Source organism: Hoplias malabaricus, chromosome 1 (assembly GCF_029633855.1).
Source record: "Hoplias malabaricus isolate fHopMal1 chromosome 1, fHopMal1.hap1, whole genome shotgun sequence".
Lineage (NCBI taxonomy): Eukaryota > Metazoa > Chordata > Actinopteri > Characiformes > Erythrinidae > Hoplias > Hoplias malabaricus.
In genome coordinates this window covers 81,136,133-81,159,034 of record NC_089800.1, presented here as the reverse complement: position 1 = coordinate 81,159,034, position 22,902 = coordinate 81,136,133, and the positions used below count along the sequence as shown (strand labels likewise).

Sequence of the window (22,902 nt, the reverse complement as noted above, 5' to 3'; positions counted from 1 at the left end):
CTTATCAGAGTTGGGCCACTTTCAAATTTCAAAATGAAATGTGACTCTGTCTGAACAGCTGGATCAAAATTCATGTGACTTTTATGTCAATCCGTGGATGCTGAGAATGATCTGTGGGTTTTGTAAAACATAATGAGAAACAAAAAACATGTAAAACATCTTTAATTGGTATAAAATTGGCATTGTGTTTGAGAGAGACCTGGCACATTTACATCTGGAGTGAAAGGAACATTCGTGCACCCAGCCAGTGTATAATCACTGAATTTTGGAGTCGTTACATGTTTTTTAAGTCTTTAACTTTGATCCAGCACTGCACAGTAAAACACCAGTCTACAACCATATAAGCAAGCTATTTATGATTACTGAAGAGCTCAGTGTGATGGCTTAGGCATGCAGGGAAGTTTTGGTAGGCAGGGGTTAATTATGTGTTGACTACTTTAGCTTCATGACATGGTCCTATCTCTCACAAAAAGTGTATAAATCTGATGTTTTACTGAAGTATTGTTTTAGTTGTAGCACTGACAGCAAGGACCTTATTAAGCCTGTCCTCTACACACTGCCGAAGGGTTTCTCCAAGGAAAGCGGTGGTAAAACTACAGCTTCAAACCAATATTAATACAGGTTGTGGTTAATAAACATGGTGTTGAGAACTTGATGAATTAAGGATGCTGTGCAGAGAGTCCGCTATAGTAGACAACAAAAGCCCCAATTACAGTGCAGTGCCTTTAGTTGGATTATCTTTCTTCCACAAGCCGCTGCCTGCGCAATTAAAGTGTCCATAGTGCTGAAAGTCCAGATGAAATGTGAGTTTAGGTTGGTCACTTAATGTCCCATTAGTGAGGAGCTGCTGTGTTGAGGGTATTCATTAATAATCTGCTGCAGTCATTACTAATTAATGCCTCGCAGACTGAGGTTCGCCGGCTTGGACGTGTCGCGGCTCTTTTAGGACATCACCCTGACTTGACATTTGGGAGGCCGTGTGTGCAGTCGCGAAAAACGTCAGCTCCTTTCAGACCACTAGCACCTCTTTCTCCCCTCACACACTTTTACACACGCTTACACACACGCCTACCCTCAGCAGAGGTTGCCGGAGAGGTCCACGGTCGCTGCCACACAGAGCCTCACTATGCGGTCATGCTAATGTCAGCTTTGCATGCAGAGCGAAAGGGGGGTTATCGAGTGGCAAGGCCTGCTGAGGGCACTGTGCCCATTAAAAATAAACGAGAGAGAGAGAAAGAGAGAGAGAGAGCATGAGCATGCTCAGTCAGATTCCTTCAGAGCTGATGAGAATGCTAATCTCTCTCACGCAAGCCCCCCTACTTTCCCCTACACACACACACTCACACACGCTCTCCTCCTCCAGTCTATCCCCCATCCTGCTTTTCCTCTGAATGGCTCGGGTTGATGTGTTCATCACAGCTGTGTCCCAGCCTCCACTTGCAATTGTAAGCCTTAGCTCAAATCTCTGTGAATTCTGCCATGCCGCAGAATGGAGAATTCAGCTCACGACTTCCAGCTTCCCAAACAACACCCACACAGGCCCAGCTCAAGCTAAAGCCCAGCCTTTTTACCAAAAGAGCATGCAGTTTTCTTCTGCCACAAATTGCAGATGAACATGGCCTATATGGCCATTATGAGTTTTTTGATCAGAGTTTTATATATATATATATATATATATATATATATATATATATATATATATATAGAGAGAGAGAGAGAGAGAGAAATATAGATATATTTTAGATATAGGATGCGCACAAGTGTGACGTTACTCCTCTGGTGACAGATTTAAGGCAAGGATTTATTTTTTTATTTTGTTTGTGTGATTGGTCCTGGTTTTTGATCCTGGTTTGTTTGTTGTTTGATATTCGTACAACGTTTTTTAGTTTTAATGGTCTGAACACCTTCACAAAATAGCAGTGCTATTGTTTCATACTCAGTGAAGAGGCTAGAACTGAAAAACACAGAGTAGACACCAAAGGTAAAGTGCCCTTGAAAAATAAAATAAAAGAATAAAATAGAAAGCAAGAGAAAAAAAACGCCTCTCCTTAAATCTGCCACCAGGGGAGTTATGCCACACCTGCACACATCCCGGGATTCCTGAAATGAACCAACAATATCATGTTTGCCATGTTGCAAAGGGTCATCAAATTAGTTCCTTTCCTAAGACTGTAATATTCCATATTCCAAAAGACTCTATTGCAATTAAACCTGACTTTTAAAGCTCTACTTGTGTGTGTACAGATCAAATTCATGTATTAGTCTGTAATTCTGTTGTGGTAATTATACAACCCTAATTACAGTCAAGGTGATTATCAAGATATTAAATGATTTTATTGCTACCTGTGAAGTAATGTCTTTGTATGTGACAGATTCTTCAGAGTCAGTATGTTCATAAAGATTCTGAATCATTTAGAAATACTGCCAAATTACATCTAAACTATGCTTTGAATGCTTCCCTGTTACAACAGTATGAAGTTGTGAGGTCAGACACATACACAGTCAGTAATGGTTTGAAGGCTAATGGACTTTGAGGGTGATATCTTTGAGGGTGGCACTGCAATCCTAGACTGGGCTGAGGCGGGGTTTAGGCTTGTTCTCTATCTGTGGCTGGACGCTGGAGCTGGAGTAATGAGACTGTACACAGTGCGAGCAGCTCGGCCCGGATCGATCCGCTTCAGCACGCCTTTGTGCTCTGGCTTGCCTCCAACAAGCCCTGAAAAAACGAGGGAAGAAAAGACGGAGTAAAATCAAGCTCCCCTATCGGCTCTTCCAGCGGTGGCTGAGCCCCGAGCTGCTGAACAAAGCAGCAGAGGACAACTCCCACAGAAGCTCAGTGCGCTGGCCTTTGTTTATTAGATAAGGTGGTGTTGGTTTTGTGCAATTTGCTTTGTGCCAGCAGTGTAGAAGCTTTTAAGAGTTCTTTTAAAGCACTACATTGCAAACCACTAGGTTGTTGTCTGTCTGTTTTGTTGTGCCGCTCAATATTGTAGAAGCCTGCAGTGTCTCATGCTGAGAATCACTGAGGTTTTCATGCAGATATTAACACTGCAGCATGGAGTCTACTACTGTATGCACAAAACAACCATGTCATTATTAATTTGACAGAAAATTAGGTTAAATATCTTGTAATTCAGGGGAAGAGGAAGGTCAAAGCACAGTCCACTGTGAACAAGCAATTCAGTGCTATGGGTCTGAAAGGATATGTACCTCTTAAAAACCCATTACTGAGAAAACAAAATGGATAATCGAAGAGTTTAAAGTGTTGCCAAGGCTGGGGTGGACTTCATAAATAACTTAAGGGCATTGTCCATATCAGGCATTGGTTAGAGGGCTCATTTCCATACTGCAATTTTGTGAAACAATATATAAAGTGGGAAAAAAAATGATTTTGTGCAGCCTTACCATATACAGGGGGTCCTCGACTTACGACGTTGATCCGTTCCTACGTCGCGTCGTAAACCGATTTTTGGTGTAAGTCGGAACATACGTAAATACTATACGTAAATAACATACTGTGCGCACTTATCCTATCCTAACACCTATACTCCTCGGTCCTGAGCCGTGTAACCGTGTATTCTTCCGCCGCGCACACCAAACACGAAGTTCACATTACGACGTTTACGACGCAAAACCACTAAAGTCGAAACAAGGCTTAATACAGTAAATGGGAGATGTGTCGTAACCGCGAAACATCGTAACTCTGGACTGACGTAACCCGAGGACCTCCTGTATTAATAGATTAATAGTACAGCAACTGTGCAGCCAAAGTCAGTAATAATTTTACTACTTAATAAAATTAAATTAGGAATAAGACAAAGCATTCATTTTTTGAGGCATAGTTTCTGTCTGTGGACTCTAGGCATGTAGTTTTCACCATTTCAAAAATAACAGTAATCTGCAGGTTGTACTTCATCTTTGCATGTAGTAACTTATGAAAGAAAAAGGGGTGGTTTCCCAGACAAGGCTTAAGATTGGTCTTGGACTATATCCTCCTTCCAATGGAAAATCACAATTCAAAATGCTGTGTAGCCCAGGACAAGGCTCTGGTAAACAACCCCTCAGTGTTTAAAAAGAAGAATGGGCGTCTCTCTCTCTCTCTTTCTCTCTCTCTCTTTCTCTCTCTCTCTCTCTCTCTCTCTCTCTCTCTCTAGTATTTCTCTCGTTCTCTGCCCTCTTTTTATGGTGACATCAATAATAACTATCTCACCTATAGAACCTTCTAGAAGAGCCACCAAGGGCACTCTGCGTCACAGCAGCCCATGTCACTGAATGTCTGATGAAAAGGTGAAAAGTACAGTCCCCCTCTCAAAGGGGGCTCCTGTCTCTTTGGCTTATGTCAATAAGTGTGTTTGGAGCATTGGGTCTCTGTTCATCGGGGCACACTTTTCAGTCCCTTACTGTCTATGACCGGACACATGAATGTTACAGCTGCTCATTGACAACTTGCTCATCGACTGAGACGTGTGTGTGTGTGTGTTTGTGTGGATCGATTGCCTCTCCAGATCTCCAGCAGTGCCACCCTGGAAGGCAAAGGGCAGCTGAAGTTCACCTCAGGCAAATGGAGCCCTCACCACAACTGCACCCAGCTGGCCACAGCCAACGACACGGCAATCCGTGGCTGGGACCTCCGCAGCATGAGGTGTGAACACGCACACACAAAAACGTGATTAGGGACACATGCCTGGAGTGGCAGGCAGCAACCACAATAACCACAGAGTCCAGGGAGCTGTTGGGGTTTAGGTGTGAGGCTTGAGGGCACTTCAGCCACTGATGTAGAGGCAGGTGAAAGCACTGTTCCTTAAATCCATCTGCCCTAATTTTTTCTTCTGGTGCAGGTGATCAAACAAGCTGGACTCACTAGAAAGCCATATTTGACAGGCTGTAAATTCTCCACAAGGGGGAGTTATTTACACTAAAATCTCTTTTGTGGGCACCTCTGTGTTTATGTTTGACGTTACACTTGTATTTAGTCAAATGTTTGATTTCACCACAAAGAAAAGTAAAAAAGCTGGAATCTCTATTCTCATAACAATAGCAGGAATTAACATTACTTTAATGTCACTGTGGTATTAACCAGCCATTAGTTGTCAGTCTCCCTATGAAGAGAACATTTCTGCAGTAAATGCTATATTATCATAATATGCACAGGCATGAGAAGTTCTTGAATTAACCGGCTCACAACAGCTATAAAGATAGCTCAAAATGACTTTTTAATGACTGCAAATGTGTTGGAATTATATTTGCTCGTTTCTGAAGGTATTTTGTGGTTACACTTATTTGTAGGTGTTATTAGCCAAATACCTGATGTAATTATTAATGCATTATTAATAATTAATTATTAATATCTTTGAAAGGTTCTGCATAGGGTGCTATACTTCAGACATTTCTTTAGTCTAATAATCATTAAGTTGTGTTGTATGTATGTAATGATTCTTCCTGTGGGGTAATAGATTTTTTGACCTTGACCTTAAGTAAAATGCTTGAAATGTATAAGTTTTTAATCTTATAAGGTGAAGGCTGAATAGCAGTAACAGGAACAAAACTAGTATTTTGCCTTCTCTAACTTGTAAAAGTCAGAACATAAAAGAAATAATTAAATCACTATTTAAAGTTACTTGGTTAGTTCTAGTTCATATATTCATCATCTCAATATAGAGACACGGCTTCTCCCTGTTAGTGTGATTGTACAGTGGTGCTGCCTGAGTGTGTGTGTGTGTGTGTGTGTGTGTCAGTTAGTGAGGCTGGGCTGGTGCAGTGAATCATATGGAGCAGATGGGTGATGGAATGAAATGAGCCTCCATGTGGGCTGTACTGCAGGAATAATAATCACAGCACTATTGATCCCTGTGATAACACAGAGCCAGACCTTGAGAGGGTGAAAGAGGGAGTGGGGAAGGGAGACGGAGGAAGAGTACAGATCAGCAGTGGAGAGATAGAGTGAGAAGGAGGAGATAACTGCAGGAATAGAGCAGAGATTAGGAGCGATAGAGAGGGATGGACAATGGAGATACCAGCTGAACACAGAGAGAGAGAGAGAGAGAGAGAGAGAGAGAGAGAGAGAGAGAGAGAGAGAGAGAGAGATGCAAGAAAGGAGAAAGTACCACAGAGAAAACTAGAGGGCTTTTCAAGGCAGAATCCAATGTATGCCACAAGGACAATTAAGGGAGGAAAGATAGGAGAGAAGTCAAAACAGGAAACAACAGTGAAGATATAAACAAGATAATAGTGTGTAAAGGGATAGTTTTACTGGAAGAATGAGAATTCATTTTGTACGCTCTGTTTTAATGTTCTCATTTTGCATCATACTATACATATATATATTTTTTTTTCTATTATATATTGGGGTGGCACGGTGTCGCAGTCACACAGCTCCAGGGACCTGGAGGTTTTGGGTTTGATTCCCGCTCCGGGTGACTATCTGTGAGGAGTGTGGTGTGTTCTCCCTGTGTCCGCGTGGGTTTCCTCCGGGTGCTCCGGTTTCCTCCCACAGTCCAAAAACACACGTTGGTAGGTGGATTGCCGACCCAAAAGTATCCGTAGGTGTGAGTGAATGTGTGTGTGTGAGTGTGTTGCCCTGTGAAGGACTGGCGCCCCCTCCAGGGTGTATTCCCGCCTTGCACCCAATGATTCCAGGACCCAATGGACCCACCGCGACCCTGAACTGGATAAGGGTTACAGATAATGAATGAATGAATTATATATTGGACTTGCAATATGCGGCATTGTCCATATCTATTGCTGAAGAAAAAAACACTACCTTAATTTCCCTTTATCTTTGTTAAATGTTAAATATCACAGTACTAATCAATAAGAGACAATTTCTCTGTTTGACATATTCTTTAATATTTTCCACCTTCGTGTGTGTGTGTGTGTGTGTGTATATATAGAATATTTGTGTGAATAAGACATAGCCATCACCACAAACACACAGTTGTATCCAGGCGTCCAGTTGGTGCAGCAGCTGCGTGCTAGCAGAGAGAGTGCGGTCCTCTTCCGCTCCACTGCACATCCAGACATCCTCCGAAGTGTCTGTGCTGGCTTGTCAAGAGGAGTGCCAGCCCAAACAGCACTGCCCTGGTCAAAAACAGCCGCTCTCTTAAAGTCACACTACAGCAGATGACAGTGCAGCACAGCTCCCCTTTCTGTACTCAGCAGTTCAAACATAGAGCTGTATGGAACATGTCTGTTTGTAAAGATACACCTTATTATGAAGAGGTGCATTTATTTGAGGCTGATAATCTTTGTAATTTCCAGTATTCTTAGATTGCCTTAACAAAGCTTGTAGCTATTTAATGTGAATGGTTGCTATGGTAACCAATTGACATTATAGCTATGGTATGGTACTAAAGCAAAGCATGTCTTGGCTGAATTACATACTGCTGAGGTCTAAATTAGCTCGCTTAATTAATCAAAACACGGGTCTTATTATAAATAAATAGAAATAGAAATGACGTCCAAGGCCTACATATTACAGACATATCTCCTCAGATTTTATGAAGAAAGATACAGCTGGACAAATTTTACTAATCAGATATTTCTTCATTCTCAGATAAATATCTAGTAGATTTACAACATAAAGCAATACAATAACCTTCTTAATTTATAGAACATTTTTTGAAAATTAAATAAGTTGCTTTTTATTGAATTTGCAGCATGTAGCTTCTTGTTGTTGCATCTGGATTTTTCACTTACTCACATTTAGCATGTTAAGGGTTTTCCACAGGGGGGTGCAATTAACACTTTTGATGCATCACCAGAGCAGTTTGTTACATTTGCAATTATGTGTTTTTAGTTTTGCCCTGTGAAGGACTGGTGCCCCCTCCAGGGTGTATTCCCGCGTTGCGCCCAATGTTTCCGGGTAGACTCTGGACCCACCGCGACCCTGAACTGGATAAGCGCTTACAGATAATGAATGAATGAATGCATGTTTTCAGTTTTGTACATGTTTAGGGTCTTTTTTGTAACCCAATTTTATTTGAAGAGTGCACTGTAGCCCTCTATGAGCCATTTAAATTATATAACAATTTTTTTATCTCAGCTGTTAAAAGATGAAGGTATTATGAGGGTAATATTGTGGATTATTTAAACATCATCCATCTTGCTTCAATGTCTGAGTGTATGCTCTGCATGGTGTTTTTTTTGGACGTGTATTTGAGCGGCTGCTGGTTTTGTAGGCAGGTGATGTGAGGTGGTGTATAGAGGAGGCCAGAGCTGTATGAGACTTCACACTAGATGTTCTTTCTGTGCATCAGTCTGCAGCCACACTTGCACCACTGAAGCGCAGTGTGAGAGTGCTAGCCTGCGTGCACGCACACACACACACACACACACACACACACACACCGCCTCCCTGCAACACGACGCTGTGTGTTAGCTGTCAGGACTGACGCCACAGCGAGCACACACACACCATCCCATGCATACAGAAACAGAGCAGTATGCTGCAGTGAAGCTTTCACCAGAGAGAGAGAGAGGGAAGGACAGTCTGTGGGTGAATAAGCAGTGAGAGAGAGAACGAGTGTGTGTGTGTTTTGAGTGTGTTTATTTGAGAGACTGAACCTGGGTTTCCAGCATTTTGTGACATTGCTTTGGGATCATTTGCATTAATAGTTTGATCTATTGGTTTGGATGTATTGCGGAAAAGCAATTGAAATTGCACTAGCTGAGATGGATGCAAAGTAGGAACTCATTAAATTGCCCTTGCTGTGTGCTTTGTCACATTTGCATGCAGAGTAAAATAATAGAATTCAGCTGATGATTATTTGGGATCAGTGTCTTTAATGAAACAAACCCAGGCCTGCACAGAAGTCGAGCATGTGCACATTGTTTAGTAAAATTATATTTTTAGTAGATTGTAGGCCTCCTAAAAAACAGGCCCCACATCCTACATTTCCCTGTTTTCTCTGTTTCTCTCTGAATGTCACATTTTTTGTGGATTTATGTAACAAATATATGTATAAAGGGTGTCCTCGACTTACGATGTTGATCCGTTCCTACGTCGCATCGTAAACCGAAAATCTTCGGTGTAAGTTGGAACATACGTAAATACTGTACGTAAATAACATACTGTAAGCACTTATCCTATCCTAACACCTATCCTCCTCGGTCCTGATCCGCGTAACCGTGTATTCTTCCGCCGCGCACACCAAACACGAAGTTCACGTTACGACGTTTACGACGCAAAACCACTTAAGTCGAAACAAGGCTTTATACAGTAAATGGGAGATGTGTCGTAACCACGAAACATCGTAACTCAGGACTGACGGAACCCGAGGACCTCCTGTATTTTTTACATTAGATTAAACTGGCTGCATCTGTGACTGATTAAATGCAAATTACTTCTGTTCTGATTGGTGGCCCTGTATTTGCCTCAGTTTAAAAAGCGCGACAGTCTGCAAGACATCTTATAAATTTATCATGACTGGGTGATGCTGAACTGCTGGAGAATATACACTGAACAATCACTGGATTAGGAACACTTACCTTTGTATGTATTCGCGTAGTCCCTTTTATCAGCTCCATTGACCGTACAGGAGCACTTTGTAGTTCTACAATTACAGACTGTAGTCTGTCTGTTTCTCTGTATACATTCTTATCCTCATTACATGCAGTTCTTCAATGGTCAGGACCCCACAGGTCCACCATAGAGCAGGTATGATTGGGCAGAAGAGTTAATGGTACATTTTGAAACTTGTAGAAACAACACATACGTATTTTCTGTTGGCAGCAACAATATATTTGTTTTAAAAACAACAAATATATTGTTGCTGTCCACAGAAAATATGTATCACCAAAATTTGGAGCATTTCCACTAGTCCATTTATCATGACATTTTTATACAATGTGAAGTACATTTAATTAGTGTAGATGATGTAATAAACAATAGACAATATGCCTACATTGTACATCAAATTAAAAGGGAGAACATTAAGTTTTCCATGAAATGCTGCCTATAACTGCATCAGAGTCAAAAGCTCCCTTCATAAACTACCTATTTATACTTAGAAACATAGAACCTGGCCATAAGTGCTTATAAATCATCTGCAGTGCTGCTATATATTTTGTTGTGAATGTGTCATAACCTCAGGGAATTAAAATTAACACCTGACCTTACAATGCAGTTCACCATAAACAGTTTACAGTGTGATTGTGGCAGTTGCTGTAGATGCACTGGAGAAATGTGATTGATAACAGCCACCCTGGCTCCATTCAGCCACTTTCAAGTGCAAATGGCACATGCTTTCCTGCTTTGGCCAAGGCTAAGTGCGTTAAAATGGCTTTAACACTGCACTTTAATTCACCAGACAGAGTGAATCCAGCTCATCGTGAATCACGTAGAGATCATTTATGTAAAACCCACGTAAAACCTTGAATGCTGAAACACGTAACACAGAGTTATGTTAAGGTTTCTGTTTTGTGCAAATTAATCAAATAATGGTGTTGTCATTGTTTGCCTGATCTGAGTCACACATTTGTCAACAAGAGCAAAGACACCGCCAAGAAGTTTTGCCTGCTTTTTCTCTGCCCGGCATGGATATATATAAGACCACTCCTTGAGCATCTCTGGGTGAATAAATCTCACTGTGCCCTCTCTGCAGGGTTATTAAAATTTGCTCAGCAAGTTAACTCTGACGTGATTACCCCCACCTCCTACAATCTCTCTCACTCATTTATTCTGTCAGCCTCAAATATAAAAAGCCTCTTCTAGACTGCCACTCTATGCTGTCTGACAAAACTTATGTTGCAAGCCAAATCTTATATCAGAACTTACATACCGCTTTCAAGACTATGAGCAGTATACCTGTAGCTATTTCATGTAATAGCTTTCTGTAGGAGAAGCATCATAACCTCTGTAAACAGTTCTGATACTGTAAGTTCCTCTAGAATGAATGTCTGAACTATGCCTACACTTTGGATGTAGTGAAATTTCCTCACTGTGAAGAGAGGTTGAATAATAGGTTCTTGTATTGAATTTGTTCAATTAAAAAGGTATGTCTGTACTGGCTTAAGGCAACTGAGGGGAGAAAAGAACAGTGAAGTTACAGGATTTAATGCCTGTCCTACAAGAGCAGTTCCAACTCGACAGCTCCAAATCTGCTCCACACTGACGTCAGCAGCCCATATTCTGTGAAAACGTCACTGTTTTTCTCAAAGCTCCAAATAGATTCCAACAAGACCACTGCAAAGTAGATTCTGAAAGGATTCTCCTGCTGATCAGACCCACTTTTTAATTTGTTTTTCAATTTACATATTTCCTTAGCTATATGAATTAATTAGCTATATGTGTTTTAAAGAAAAACTTCCCTATTGTAATTTTAATCAATGTGATTAATCTTCAGATACGTTGCTGTCCACATTTTTTGATGCACAAAATGGCGCTTTTCCACCAATGAGGAACCAAAAAAGGGTTGGTTCCTCAGTGCAAACTGTGATGTCATCCGTGGGCGTGTTGAACCTCAGAAACTCAAGAGAGAGCTCAGAACCTCAAGTAAAGCATTATGGCGCAGTAGAGCTGGATGTGGTTATTTACAGTGTGTTATACAATAAATAATGGAGGAAAAACCAGGAACATGCTCCGTTTGTGTGTGTTCTGGGGCTGTGTTTAGCGCTACACAAGGCACATTAGCAAGAGCAGCTCTGCGTTGGCTACTTTCCTCCGCTGCTCAGCAGGAGAGCTCAGAACTCTGCAGCATTTATGCACATATTATATCTCACTCTGAACCTGCTGTAAAGAAAAAATAAATAGTGACTCTGATCATTTTTCTGTGAACCTATCACCCCCTCAACACCCCCCGGCTGGTGACGTATCCGTGGTTCCCACCTAAACTGGTAGAATCAAGGACCAGTTCACCGGAGAGCACTAAGATTCCAAAGAATCAAGAACGGGACCCGTTCATGAACCAGAGTTCCTTTGGTAGAAAAGCGCTAACGGAGCTCTGAGGTGCTGCGGCAGGTCGGCTCATGAACTCTGGTCTCTGATCTTTCCTGCTGTCAGTCTGATCTTCCCTGACCTTTTTAAACTTCACTGCCTCGAGAGCGTTTAGGCGCTTTTTTGAAAAACGTGTGCCACCCACACAAGGGTTCTTTTTTTTTAACCCTGTCTTGTGCTCTGTATGCTAAAGCAGGCATCAGCTTTTAACCTCCCCATTCTGACTAGAGCCTTCTTTCAGCGAGACGTGTGATATTTATTTTTTTCTTTTTTCACGGCCTGGCTGTTGTCATGGCAACAGGGATCAGGCTTGGTGAGCATTGCGGAAATGCGTCTGGATCTCCATTCACCACCACAGCGCTAGCTAACAGCTGACCGCAGGGTGGGAAAGGGGAGGGGGTTTGGAGAGACTGCTGTGGCCACAAATGAAGGTAGGGGTGGGCTCTGCCGATTGGACTGTGCCATGTCCAGGGGCTTACGGGTGAAAGTGTCCTAATCCCCGTCACTTTTTGTGGAGTGTGTTCTTGAATCAAGGTTCAGCATGGGCTTTGCCTAATCGGATCCCTTTTTCAGATTTGCAAGCATGGCGGGCTCGGAAGCAGCGCAGCTAACCCAATTTCTTGCTCCATTTCCCCAGCCAGAGAGAGAGAGAGAGAGAGAGAGAGAGAGAGAGAGAGAGAGAGAAGTGGGAGAGGGGTTAGGATACAGATTGCGACCCTCCTCATGGGCAAAGGTTGCCAGCGGCATGTATGGTTCAGTGTACTGAATCTAAAACAAGCTTATTCGCCTCCAGTTGACCTCTCCATGTTCCACGTACAAATGTGTATTTTTCATAGCAACAGTTGCTAGGTTAGACAAGCATTGCCTTACCTTTTGGCCTAAAGTGTAACTGTTGTATTTTTCAAATAACAAATCTACCACCAACAAACTAACCTTACATCAATTAACTACAAAAAGTGACATCCAGCAGCACCCTCAAAAAATTATAAATGCCCTATAAATGCTCAGGTAGGTCCGGAGCCTACCTGGAATTACTGAGTTTAAGGTGGGATAACACCCTGGAGGGGTCACCACACCTTCACAAGACAAAACACACTCACAAATTCATTCACACCTATGGACACTTGTGAGTAGCCAATCCACCTACCAAGGTGTGTTTTTGGACCAGAGGGGCTTGACATCGTAGCAATAGAAAAACCCCTTTATTTGCAATATCGGAGCCTTTACTATCTATTGCGCATTATTCATCAATCTGAAGAACCCATTCACAATGCAAAGAACCCTCTAATTATGGAGCCATGAACCAATATGGCAGCTTAGTGTGGAATCTCCGGAGAGACTTGCACTAAAGAGCTTCAAAACCCCAAGTTAGAAATACCAACTAAGAGTATGTAAAAAACAACTACAATCAAAAACTATGACGTTTTCAAAATTACAAAAATTACACCGACAGAACAAGACAAGGAAGCTATCAACAACATGGGGGACCTAATGGCAGTAGTAGCTGAACTAAAGTTACTCAGATTTTGGAGAATTTAGGTCCAAATTCCACAGTGGAGATGACCGCATGGGTAAGCTGGCCAGCTCTGTCACTGCTTTGGAAAGTAATATGTTGGAAATGAAACAAAATGTTTCTGCCAATACTCCACGGATAAAAGAGGCTGAAAACTGAATAATGTTGGCAGAATAGCACCTGGAAAACAAACGAGGCTAAACTAACCAGCGCAATGAAACAAATGACATACCTGGAATACAAAACTAAAGACCTCGAAAATTTTAGCCGATTGAAGAGTTTGCTGTTGTTTGGCCATCGAGAGGGTGCTGAGGGCGGCCAGCCACTGCTAGAGTCCATGCAAGGCAAGATCCTTCATCCTAGAGAGAGTCCACCAAACTCTGACACCACCAAAACCAAACCAAAACAGAGCCGTTCTTATACGGTTCCTGAAATTTCAAGATCAGGACTTTGTTCTTGGCTTCATTAAATGCTGCAACATACCAGGGGAACAGGCTTTTCTTCGCTCAGGACCGTCTCGGTTGAGACCATGCGTCAACAACGTGAGTTCAACAAGATCAGAAGCCAATTTTTTGAGAAAGGAACTTTTCATGGATCCAACAAACTGGTAAAATGCATCTCACCATGAAAAGAAGCGGAGGAGTTTCGCAAACTTTCGCAACAAATTTGGAAACATATTTTACATCAAAAAGAAGCCCCTCCTGGTTGGGTGTTAAAATGATAAGAGATGATGGGAGATGACATTTTGCCTGCTGATGTCTTAATGCTTATATGTGGCCTCATAATGGGGCGGTACATTTTATCCCTTGCCTCCGCTTAGCAACCAACGGCTCCCATGGAACGGCCGGGATAGAGACTTTAATCTTGACCTAATTGAAGCCCCATGCTCCCCTCTGGTCAAATTTTTTCACCTCCAGTTTTAATGAGATTTTTAATTAGCATGTTAATTGCATAATGAGATCAGTGGACAGTGAGATAGCCGGAGAGAGCAGGGTGCAGTGTGCCGGGGGTGCCCTGTCACTCGCCCATACTAATGAAACAGAGATCATTCAGACCAAGCACAGATGTCTAAAACACAGCCCTCCATATATACGCCCAGTGCCTTTTACAAGCTTCTGCGAGACCCCCGCACACACACAGTTCTGAAAGTCATCACCTTGCATGAGGACCACTGCCTCCTGTGCTTTATGGCGTGTCACAATTTTATATGATCTGAGATAGAAGTTTGGCCTTCACAGCTAGAGGACCAGACTGTTTTTGATTCATGAGAACTCTTTCTCACTCTCTCTCTCTTTCTCTCTCCCTCTATATCTCTCTCTTTTCACTCTCTATCTTTTTCTCATTCTTCTCTTTCATTTTTTTTATTTTTTCTATTTCCTCTCTCCCCTTTCTGGCTATCCGTCCTTCCTTCTCTCCCTCTCCTCTCTCTTTCTCTCACTCTTTTCACTCTTTCCTCTTTCTCCCCTCTCTCCAGATCTCTTCTCTTTCATTTTCTGTCTCGTTCTCTCTTTCTTTTGTGCTCCCTTTCACTTTATTTTTTCTTCTGCTATTCCCATCTTCATTCTTACTCTCTTGCCCCCCCTCTTTCTTTCTTTATGAAACCAGCTCTAATTCTCCCTTCCTTATAATGTCTTCTCTATTCCCCTTCCCTTCTTTTTCCTCTCATTTCATTCTCTCTCTCTCGCTCTTTCGCTCGCTTGCTCGTTCACTCGCTCTATTGTTTATCTGTCCTTCTTACTCCTTTTTTTTTCCCAGTAAGAATCCCACATTCTTTGCCTTTGTCGTTCATTGGCATCATTTGATCAGTTTTTGCTTCCCCCTCTCTCTCTCTCTCTCTCTCAGTCAGATCTACTGTATAGAGAATGCCCATGGGCAGCTGGTGCGAGACTTGGACTTCAACCCCAACAAGCAGTACTACTTGGCCAGCTGCGGAGACGACTGTAAGGTCAAGTTCTGGGATGTGAGGCATATCAACGAGCCCGTCAAAACACTGGAGGAGCACTCACACTGGTTAGACACACACACACACACACACACACACACACAAACACACACACACACACACACACACACACACACACACAAAGGAGTGATAAGTCACAGAGTAAGCATGAATATATGAAGTGTAAACACATACAGGTTCATATAGATAAGATGAGCGGTTGTGCGTAAAAGCAAATGAATTTGAGCTCATGCATAACCACCCATACAAACAAAGGATTATCAGCTTTGACTTGTACACCCAAATCACACTGAAGACATGCATGTGTGGGCATGTGTACCTACATGCGAGATTTATGTTGTCAGTGTCAGAACAGCATTGTATTTCCAAAAGAAGCAACATTACAGGAGAATGAAGAACCCTTAGCCTTCAGTGTATGTTAATGTAAAAATATTACTCTCTCATTCCTCATTTTGACAGTGGAAGCTGCACATGGGTGTTTTTAAAATTATGTTGAAAATCAGAAACGGAGATTCAAGAGTTTGTTCTAACAGCAACAAATGTGTTGTGTATTATTAGTGTCACATTGAGTCTGACACTTAAATACATTACCAACATTCAGATGACTGACTCGTGAATTCTAGTTTGTGCCAAGGGTATTACTACATCAGCAAATTTAAAGGTAAAATATGGCATAGAAAACAGTGATTGGGTTATACAGGTAATGGTACTCTGAATAGATTCTTAATTAATGATTCTCATTTCAATCTTAAGAATATTTTATCCTAAAATTAATATTGTACAGGTACGTTTCTACGTAGCTTTAACGCTTTAGGTTTATGAGTTCTTACATTTGTTGGCAAAGTAATTTGACATAGCAGTCTTCTGATTGACGAAATCTTAGTGTCTCTCTTAGTGGTATCATGTGTGATTGTATTTGTCTTTGAAAGACTGAGTGTAATTCAGAGTCACAGTTTGCGTTCCTGGCCAGGCACTCACTCCCCCACACACAAATCACTACATGATAAAATGTCAGACATTGGATGTTATCTTTTAAAAACATAGAGGCATTGTATCAATAACAGCCCAGTTTTGATCCCATTTAGATAGGAAATTACAAACCTGCACCGGGCCGCTGTCTATGTGTTTTTCTCATTTGTTCTGTTGGCAGCGAGGGCTTGGCTGAGCCTTGGGGCGGAGGTATTAGGGAATATTTTGGGATGGAGGCAGATTAGTTAGGCTGAGGGAGCAGGGTTGACTGAGCCAGATTTTGCTGTCGACAGCCGAGTTATCCTCCTACAATCCCCTTCTATGAGGGGCTGGGAGCGCCTCCTGAGCCATGCCTGAGGCTTAGAGAGAGAGAGCTAGCAAGAGTGAGAAAGAGCAAGAGAGGGAACATTACTGAGGTAGAAAAACAAGATGAAAAAGTGAGCAACGAGAGGTGGAAGAACTGGGGTTTTGGATGGAACAGAATTAAGAGACAAGTTCAGCTGGTGAATTTCAGAGCAATGTTGGGTTCTGTATGCAGATGAATACATGAAGTACAAAAAAGAAGGGATTTTTGGGGGGGGGGTTTTCATTATTTTTTCTTGAAATAACTAATATTTTTGCCTTGTTTAGTTCTTGTAATTTGTTATTGTAATTTGTGATATTACACCAGGGTTTCTTAACCTCTTTCACAGTGTGGCCTCCATTTTTTGGGATGAAAATCATTTTGCAACATCCCCAATTCAACTAGTAATACATCTCCAATAGGGAAGCCATTGTAGGTCTACAGCAGCAGTGAGAGAAATATTTACAGCAACTCAGCCAATTTCAACCAAATCAATCCACATGTAACATACAGAAATTTAGAAAATGCAGCCACTACAGAGTGGTGCACACAAACCCTTCTGAGCATGTTTGGCAGTTGGAACTGCGTGGTTTGTTTTTATTTGATTCCTGTCTCTTGCTGCTGTAGAAACATGTAAATTGTGACTTTAGTGAGGAAGGATGTTTGGTTTTTGGATCTGCACATGATGATTAATCTTGGACAGTCTTAGTCAAATGTTTGGACACACCCAGTCATGGAGGGTTTCCTTTGTTTTGGGCCATTTTCCACATATTGTGAATGTACTTTTTCTTGTTTTTTTTATATTTTCTACATTGTAAATGAATATGGAAGACATTAAAACTATGAAGGAACATATTTGGAATTATTTAGTAAACAAAAACGTTTTATACCTTAGATTCTTCAAGGTAGCCACCTTTTGCTTTGATAACAGATTTGTGCACACATGTTGTTCTCTCAATCAGCTTCATGAGGTTGTCACCTGGAATGGTTTTCAGTGAACAACTGTGGCCTCATCAAGAGTTAATCTGTAGAACTGCTCGCCTTCTTAATGTGTTTGAGACCATAACTTGGGCTGTGTAGAGTTAGGGCTGGTACACAGTTGTAAACAGTGAATAGCTGTATTCCACCAATGACTAATGAGAACATGGGTCCAAACTTTTGACTGGTACTCTACATTGTGGCATCAAACACCATCTTCTTTTGCCACTGCTCCATGAACGCTGTGCCTTGATTTGTATCAGTATATAGTTTTTGTTTGTTTGTCCTCCCACATGACCCCCTGTATTACACCAGTTATATATATATAATCATTGATTGTCATAATTCATAATTGTCATGTTATCTTTTACCAGCCTTTAAAACATTATTTGAGTTTTGACAACATTACAAAGTTTTAAATCAGTGTGTTTTCAGTTCTTACCTGTGTATAGAGATAGATATTCATTGTAATGACCTGTTTGTTTCATATACTGCAGACAGAGTGCAAACCCAGGTGATTTCCTGCAAAAAATTAAAAACACATTCAAAAAATTCTCTTTAAGGAACCAAATATGCTTGTCCTATTGCTTCTATTGGTATGTTTCCACCTGAATGTGTTTGTGTTCTAGGGTTTGGAGTGTCAGGTACAACCACTCGCACGACCAGCTGCTGCTTACGGCCAGCAGTGACAGCAGGGTGATTCTGTCCAACATGGTGTCCATCTCCTCCGAGCCCTTCGGCCACCTAGTGGACGACGATGACCTCAGTGACAGTGAGGAGACTCATCATGAAGAAAAGTATGCCTATCTTTCTCTCTCTCTCTCTCTCTTCCTTGTTCGCTCCTTCCCTCTGTCCCCCATGTCTCCTGTAAAAGCGTATAGATTTCTGTTTGTCCTCCTTTATTATTCTCCACATTCTCCCAGGCCATTGACAGCTGCGATGTAATAGCAGTAACAATATGAACAATATCAGTGTGAGTCATGTGGTAGATAAGCAACAACAATAACCACAAATCCACAGAAAACATGATTAACTTTATGTATATTCAGGCAAAGCGTGCATGCATTACAGATTACAGATTACAGGGGGGTAGCTGTCAGATTTAAATAGACATGCATGGAATTTCTGGACACACTGTTGTTCCATGCTGTTCATAGATCTTACTTTAATGCTGTGATAAATTGTTTTTTTTAAAGCTTGTATTTTTTTTTCCTGACTCTACAATGTGCAGATTTGAAGTTCATATTAAAAGCAAGGCAAAGCATAAAGCATTCCAAAGCTTGGTCTTATTTAGAAAGTTAAAAGATTTCACACTGTCTTAGAAATATATGCGGTGACATTGAGCTAATTTTTTGTAAAAATCATAACGTCTCCAAAAAAATAACATAAGGAAAAAAGATCTAAATGTAAAATCTTTTAATTTGACTTCAAATATTGTTCTAAAGTTTTGAGTTTCAAAATGTACAGTGCATTGGACATACAACGTATAAATAATGTAAAGAAAGGCCTTTGTTTTAATTAAAAAATTAACACTACATAAAATAGTAGGTTATAGTGTCAATAACAGTGCTGGGCAACATGAGCGCAAATCAGTGTCACGATTAATTGTACATTTTACCACGATTACGATTATTGAACGATTTTTTTTTGTATTTTTCACCCTCATAGTTCAGTGATGAGGCTTGTACTGTAAATCTGCTCCAGTGTTTAATATGGGATATGTTTTCTAATGTTGCTGGGAGCTTGTTCCTCTCTTGTTTTCTGAGCACTGTTGGTATTTGGAGTGTGATTTTGCTTTGGTCGCTGAAACAGTTTTTTCTCAGCATTTACATTTGACTTCTTTTTGTCTTAAATATAGTCAAAACACAGCACGTCCTTTGGGTTGTGAAAACAGCACACACAGATGCTGTGTTTTTCTTTGGTATGAGCTGCTTCAAGTCGCTCAGTCGCCTCTGCATTTTGGTTGCTTCCATGTGGCAGATAGGGGCACAAACACGTGACTTCAGCTCGGTAGCGTGGTTTAAAAGAGAGAGTACATGAACACACAGTGGGGACATAACAGAATAAAAATAATCGTTATAATCGATATAGGCGAGATTTGTCGATTTTGATTCATTTTCGATTAATCACACAGCCCTCTTCAATATTAAGTTGACTTTTGATAGATATTGAAATCTGTGAAGGGGCGGCACGGTGGTGCAGCAGGTAGTGTTGCAGTCACACAGCTCCAGGGGCCTGGAGGTTGTGGGTTTGTTTCCCGCTCCGGGTGACTGTCTGTGAGGAGTTGGTGTGTTCTCCCTGTGTCCGTGTGGGTTTCCTCCGGGTGCTCCGGTTTCCTCCCACAGTCCAAAAACACACGTTGGTAGATGGATTGGTGACTCAAACGTGTCTGTAGGTGTGTCTGTGTGTCTGTGTTGCCCTGTGAAGGACTGGCGCCCCCTCCAGGGTGTATTCCCGCCTTGCGCCCAATGATTCCAGGTAGGCTCCGGACCCACCATGACCCTGAACTGGATAAGGGTTACAGATAATGAATGAATGAATGAATGAAATCTGTGAGAAAATGTAACATATGTAAATCATAGCATGGACTATGATGTACTTATGTTACATTTTCTCACAGATACCAATATACAACATGAAGCCCTAGGGGAGCTATAGTTCTTTCAATACCCTGTAAAAGAAGGAATAGCTTTTTAAAATTTGTGTCTGCATAGGTGTATAACTGAAACTGTGTTTCTTGTGCACAGGAGCAAAGAACCGCTGCAGGACAGCATCATCGCTACTTATGAGGAGCACGAGGACAGTGTGTATGCAGTGGAGTGGTCTTCAGCTGACCCCTGGCTTTTCGCCTCCCTGAGTTATGATGGCAGACTGGTCATTAACAGGGTGCCCAGGGCCCTGAAATACCGCATCTTACTGTAGGGGGACTGATTAAAGCCATTCTACACTGCTGAATGTGAGGGATGAGGGAAATTAATGTGAGAAAACGTAAAAAATAAGGAGACAAAAAAAAAAAAAGGAGGAAAGAGACGACAGGCCGGGAAAGCATGATTTGGAATATATCTGCACAAACCACGCATCAGCTATTAACACTACTAATTAAAGGCAGTCCCAGGGAGCAGTGGGATGGCTTGGGGGCTGTTTGAAGGCAAAAGGGCTGCAGGGCATGGAGTGGCGTTTGTCTTTGAAAAAGCTCCTCTTGTTCATAGCCAGCACTGGTCGTGTTAGCGAGGCCCAGGCTCGCTTCATCTCGGCCAGCCTCGGGCTCCCAGCGCCTGGCTCCAGCCCCACCACTGAGTACAAAGTGCAGTCATGGAGAAAGGCTGGCCAAGGGGAGCCCAGCACAGCAGGCCACTCGGCTGCAGCCTCCACACTTACTCTCCCACTCTCCTTTACTTTCTCCCACTCAACTCCCTTCAGACTGACCACGCTACAAGGAATAGCTAACAGCCTTGGCCATGAGGGCAGAGGAGACCAAGGAGTCCACCTTAAACTTTAAATGAGCTAACATCAAGGAATGTCTGTGCACCACCAGACATCGGTTGTAGTGTGATGCTGGCTGTCAAAAGTTTAGGGGCAGTTTATGTCCTTTTGAATTTTATCAATATTTGATTTTCTATGTCACAATTCAAATGATTTGGAGCGCATAATTTTAAATACAATAGATTTGAGAGCGGGCGGCACGGTGGTGCAGCAGGTAGTGTCGCAGTCACACAGCTCCAGGGGCCTGGAGGTTGTGGGTTTGATTCCCGCTCCTGGTGACTGTCTGTGAGGAGTGTGGTGTGTTCTCCCTGTGTCTGCGTGGGTTTCCTCCGGGTGCTCCGGTTCCCTCCCACAGTCCAAAAAAAAAAACACACGTTGGTAGATGGATTGGCGACTCAAAAGTGTCCGTAGGTGTGAGTGAATGTGTGTGTGTGTCTGTGTTGCCCTGTGAAGGACTGGCGCCCCCTCCAGGTTGTATTCCCGCCTTGCGCCCAATGATTCCAGGTAGGCGCTGGACCCACCGCGACCCTGAATTGGATAAGCAGTCACAGATAATGAATGAATGAAGATTTGAGAGCACATGGTTAATAGTGCCAGGTATTTTCATTCTCTGTATTTTGTAATCGCTTATCCACTTCAAGCACCTGGATTCATAAGCGCACCAGTCCATTACAGGGCAACACAGGTTAGTATGTAGCAGGTTAAAACTTACTGCAGCATGTCAATTAAATAATATTAATAATAATAATGAAAATAATAATTTGTACCGAGATTTTGCAACAAAATTTGTCCCCAAACTTTTGACTGACAGTATTTATTTGGATGTGTGAAAGGTAAATAAAATATCGTCAAAATTTTGAGGACACTGGTTTGTTTCCAAATATTTTCATGGTGTAAATGAGCATAAGGTTTTTTTTTTTCTTCCTTTTTTGACATGCTCTAATAACTTGTGTTACGCTTGGACAGCTAAGAGTCTCTGAACTTTTGACTGGTGCTATTTATTTAGCTTGGCATGTGGAAAGCATTTTCATTCTCTCAGGAACTTTTCCAGTTCTGCTGCCGAAACCTGCTGATATGAAAGGTTTGTGGTTAAATCCCTGTGCGCATGTTTATATGAGTTCTGTGCTCCGAGGAGTTGTGAAAGGAATTCTCGGTACCTGAAGAGGAATTGAATACATACTGACCTTGCATATTTTGACAAAAGTGTGGGAACATCTGATGAAATTTAATTGCCCCTGTACATTCCAAATAAAAACAGTTTTAATGATGAAAGATGGTGCCTTTTTCAGCCTTGCTGAATTCCTAACATGCCCTTCATCATACGCTTTCCTCCTCTTCCTCACTGAGTTCCAGTGTAAACGGGGTTAAGAGTTGACGTTATGCTCTTGTGACAGTGCGAGTGTTCATTAAAGCGGCTCTCTGTGACAAGCTGTTTTAATTGCAGCTTGACTGTGGATGTGGGCTCGCGGGAGGACGGGGGGTGGGGGGGTGTCTTATGCTTGTGCAATGGGGCCTATGGGATGACTCTACTGAATTCCTAATGCCATCATTACACACACACACACACACACTTTGTATTCAGCACAGAAACACACTGCATTTTCTCTCTGCTACTGATGGTACAGAGGTTAAAATGGGTTGTGAGTTTAGGGACTGTGTCTCACTTTAGATCTGTGTGCTCCCTACTCTTTCGTTCCCCTGTCTTTCAGTTCTTGCTTCTC

General features: G+C 41.9%; 1 protein-coding gene across 1 annotated transcript in view; it reads left to right on the top strand.

Moving 5' to 3' along the window:
- eipr1 (EARP complex and GARP complex interacting protein 1) overlaps positions 1–22,421 on the top strand; it is a 43,891-nt gene extending 21,470 nt beyond the window's left edge. The window contains exons 6-9 of the mRNA XM_066684848.1: positions 4,506–4,642; positions 15,288–15,455; positions 18,328–18,495; positions 20,446–22,421. Coding sequence (XP_066540945.1) covers positions 4,506–4,642; positions 15,288–15,455; positions 18,328–18,495; positions 20,446–20,620 — 648 coding nt within the window. The 3' untranslated portion in view covers positions 20,621–22,421. The remainder of the gene's footprint in view (positions 1–4,505; positions 4,643–15,287; positions 15,456–18,327; positions 18,496–20,445) is intronic.
- The last annotated feature ends 481 nt before the right edge of the window (positions 22,422–22,902 follow it).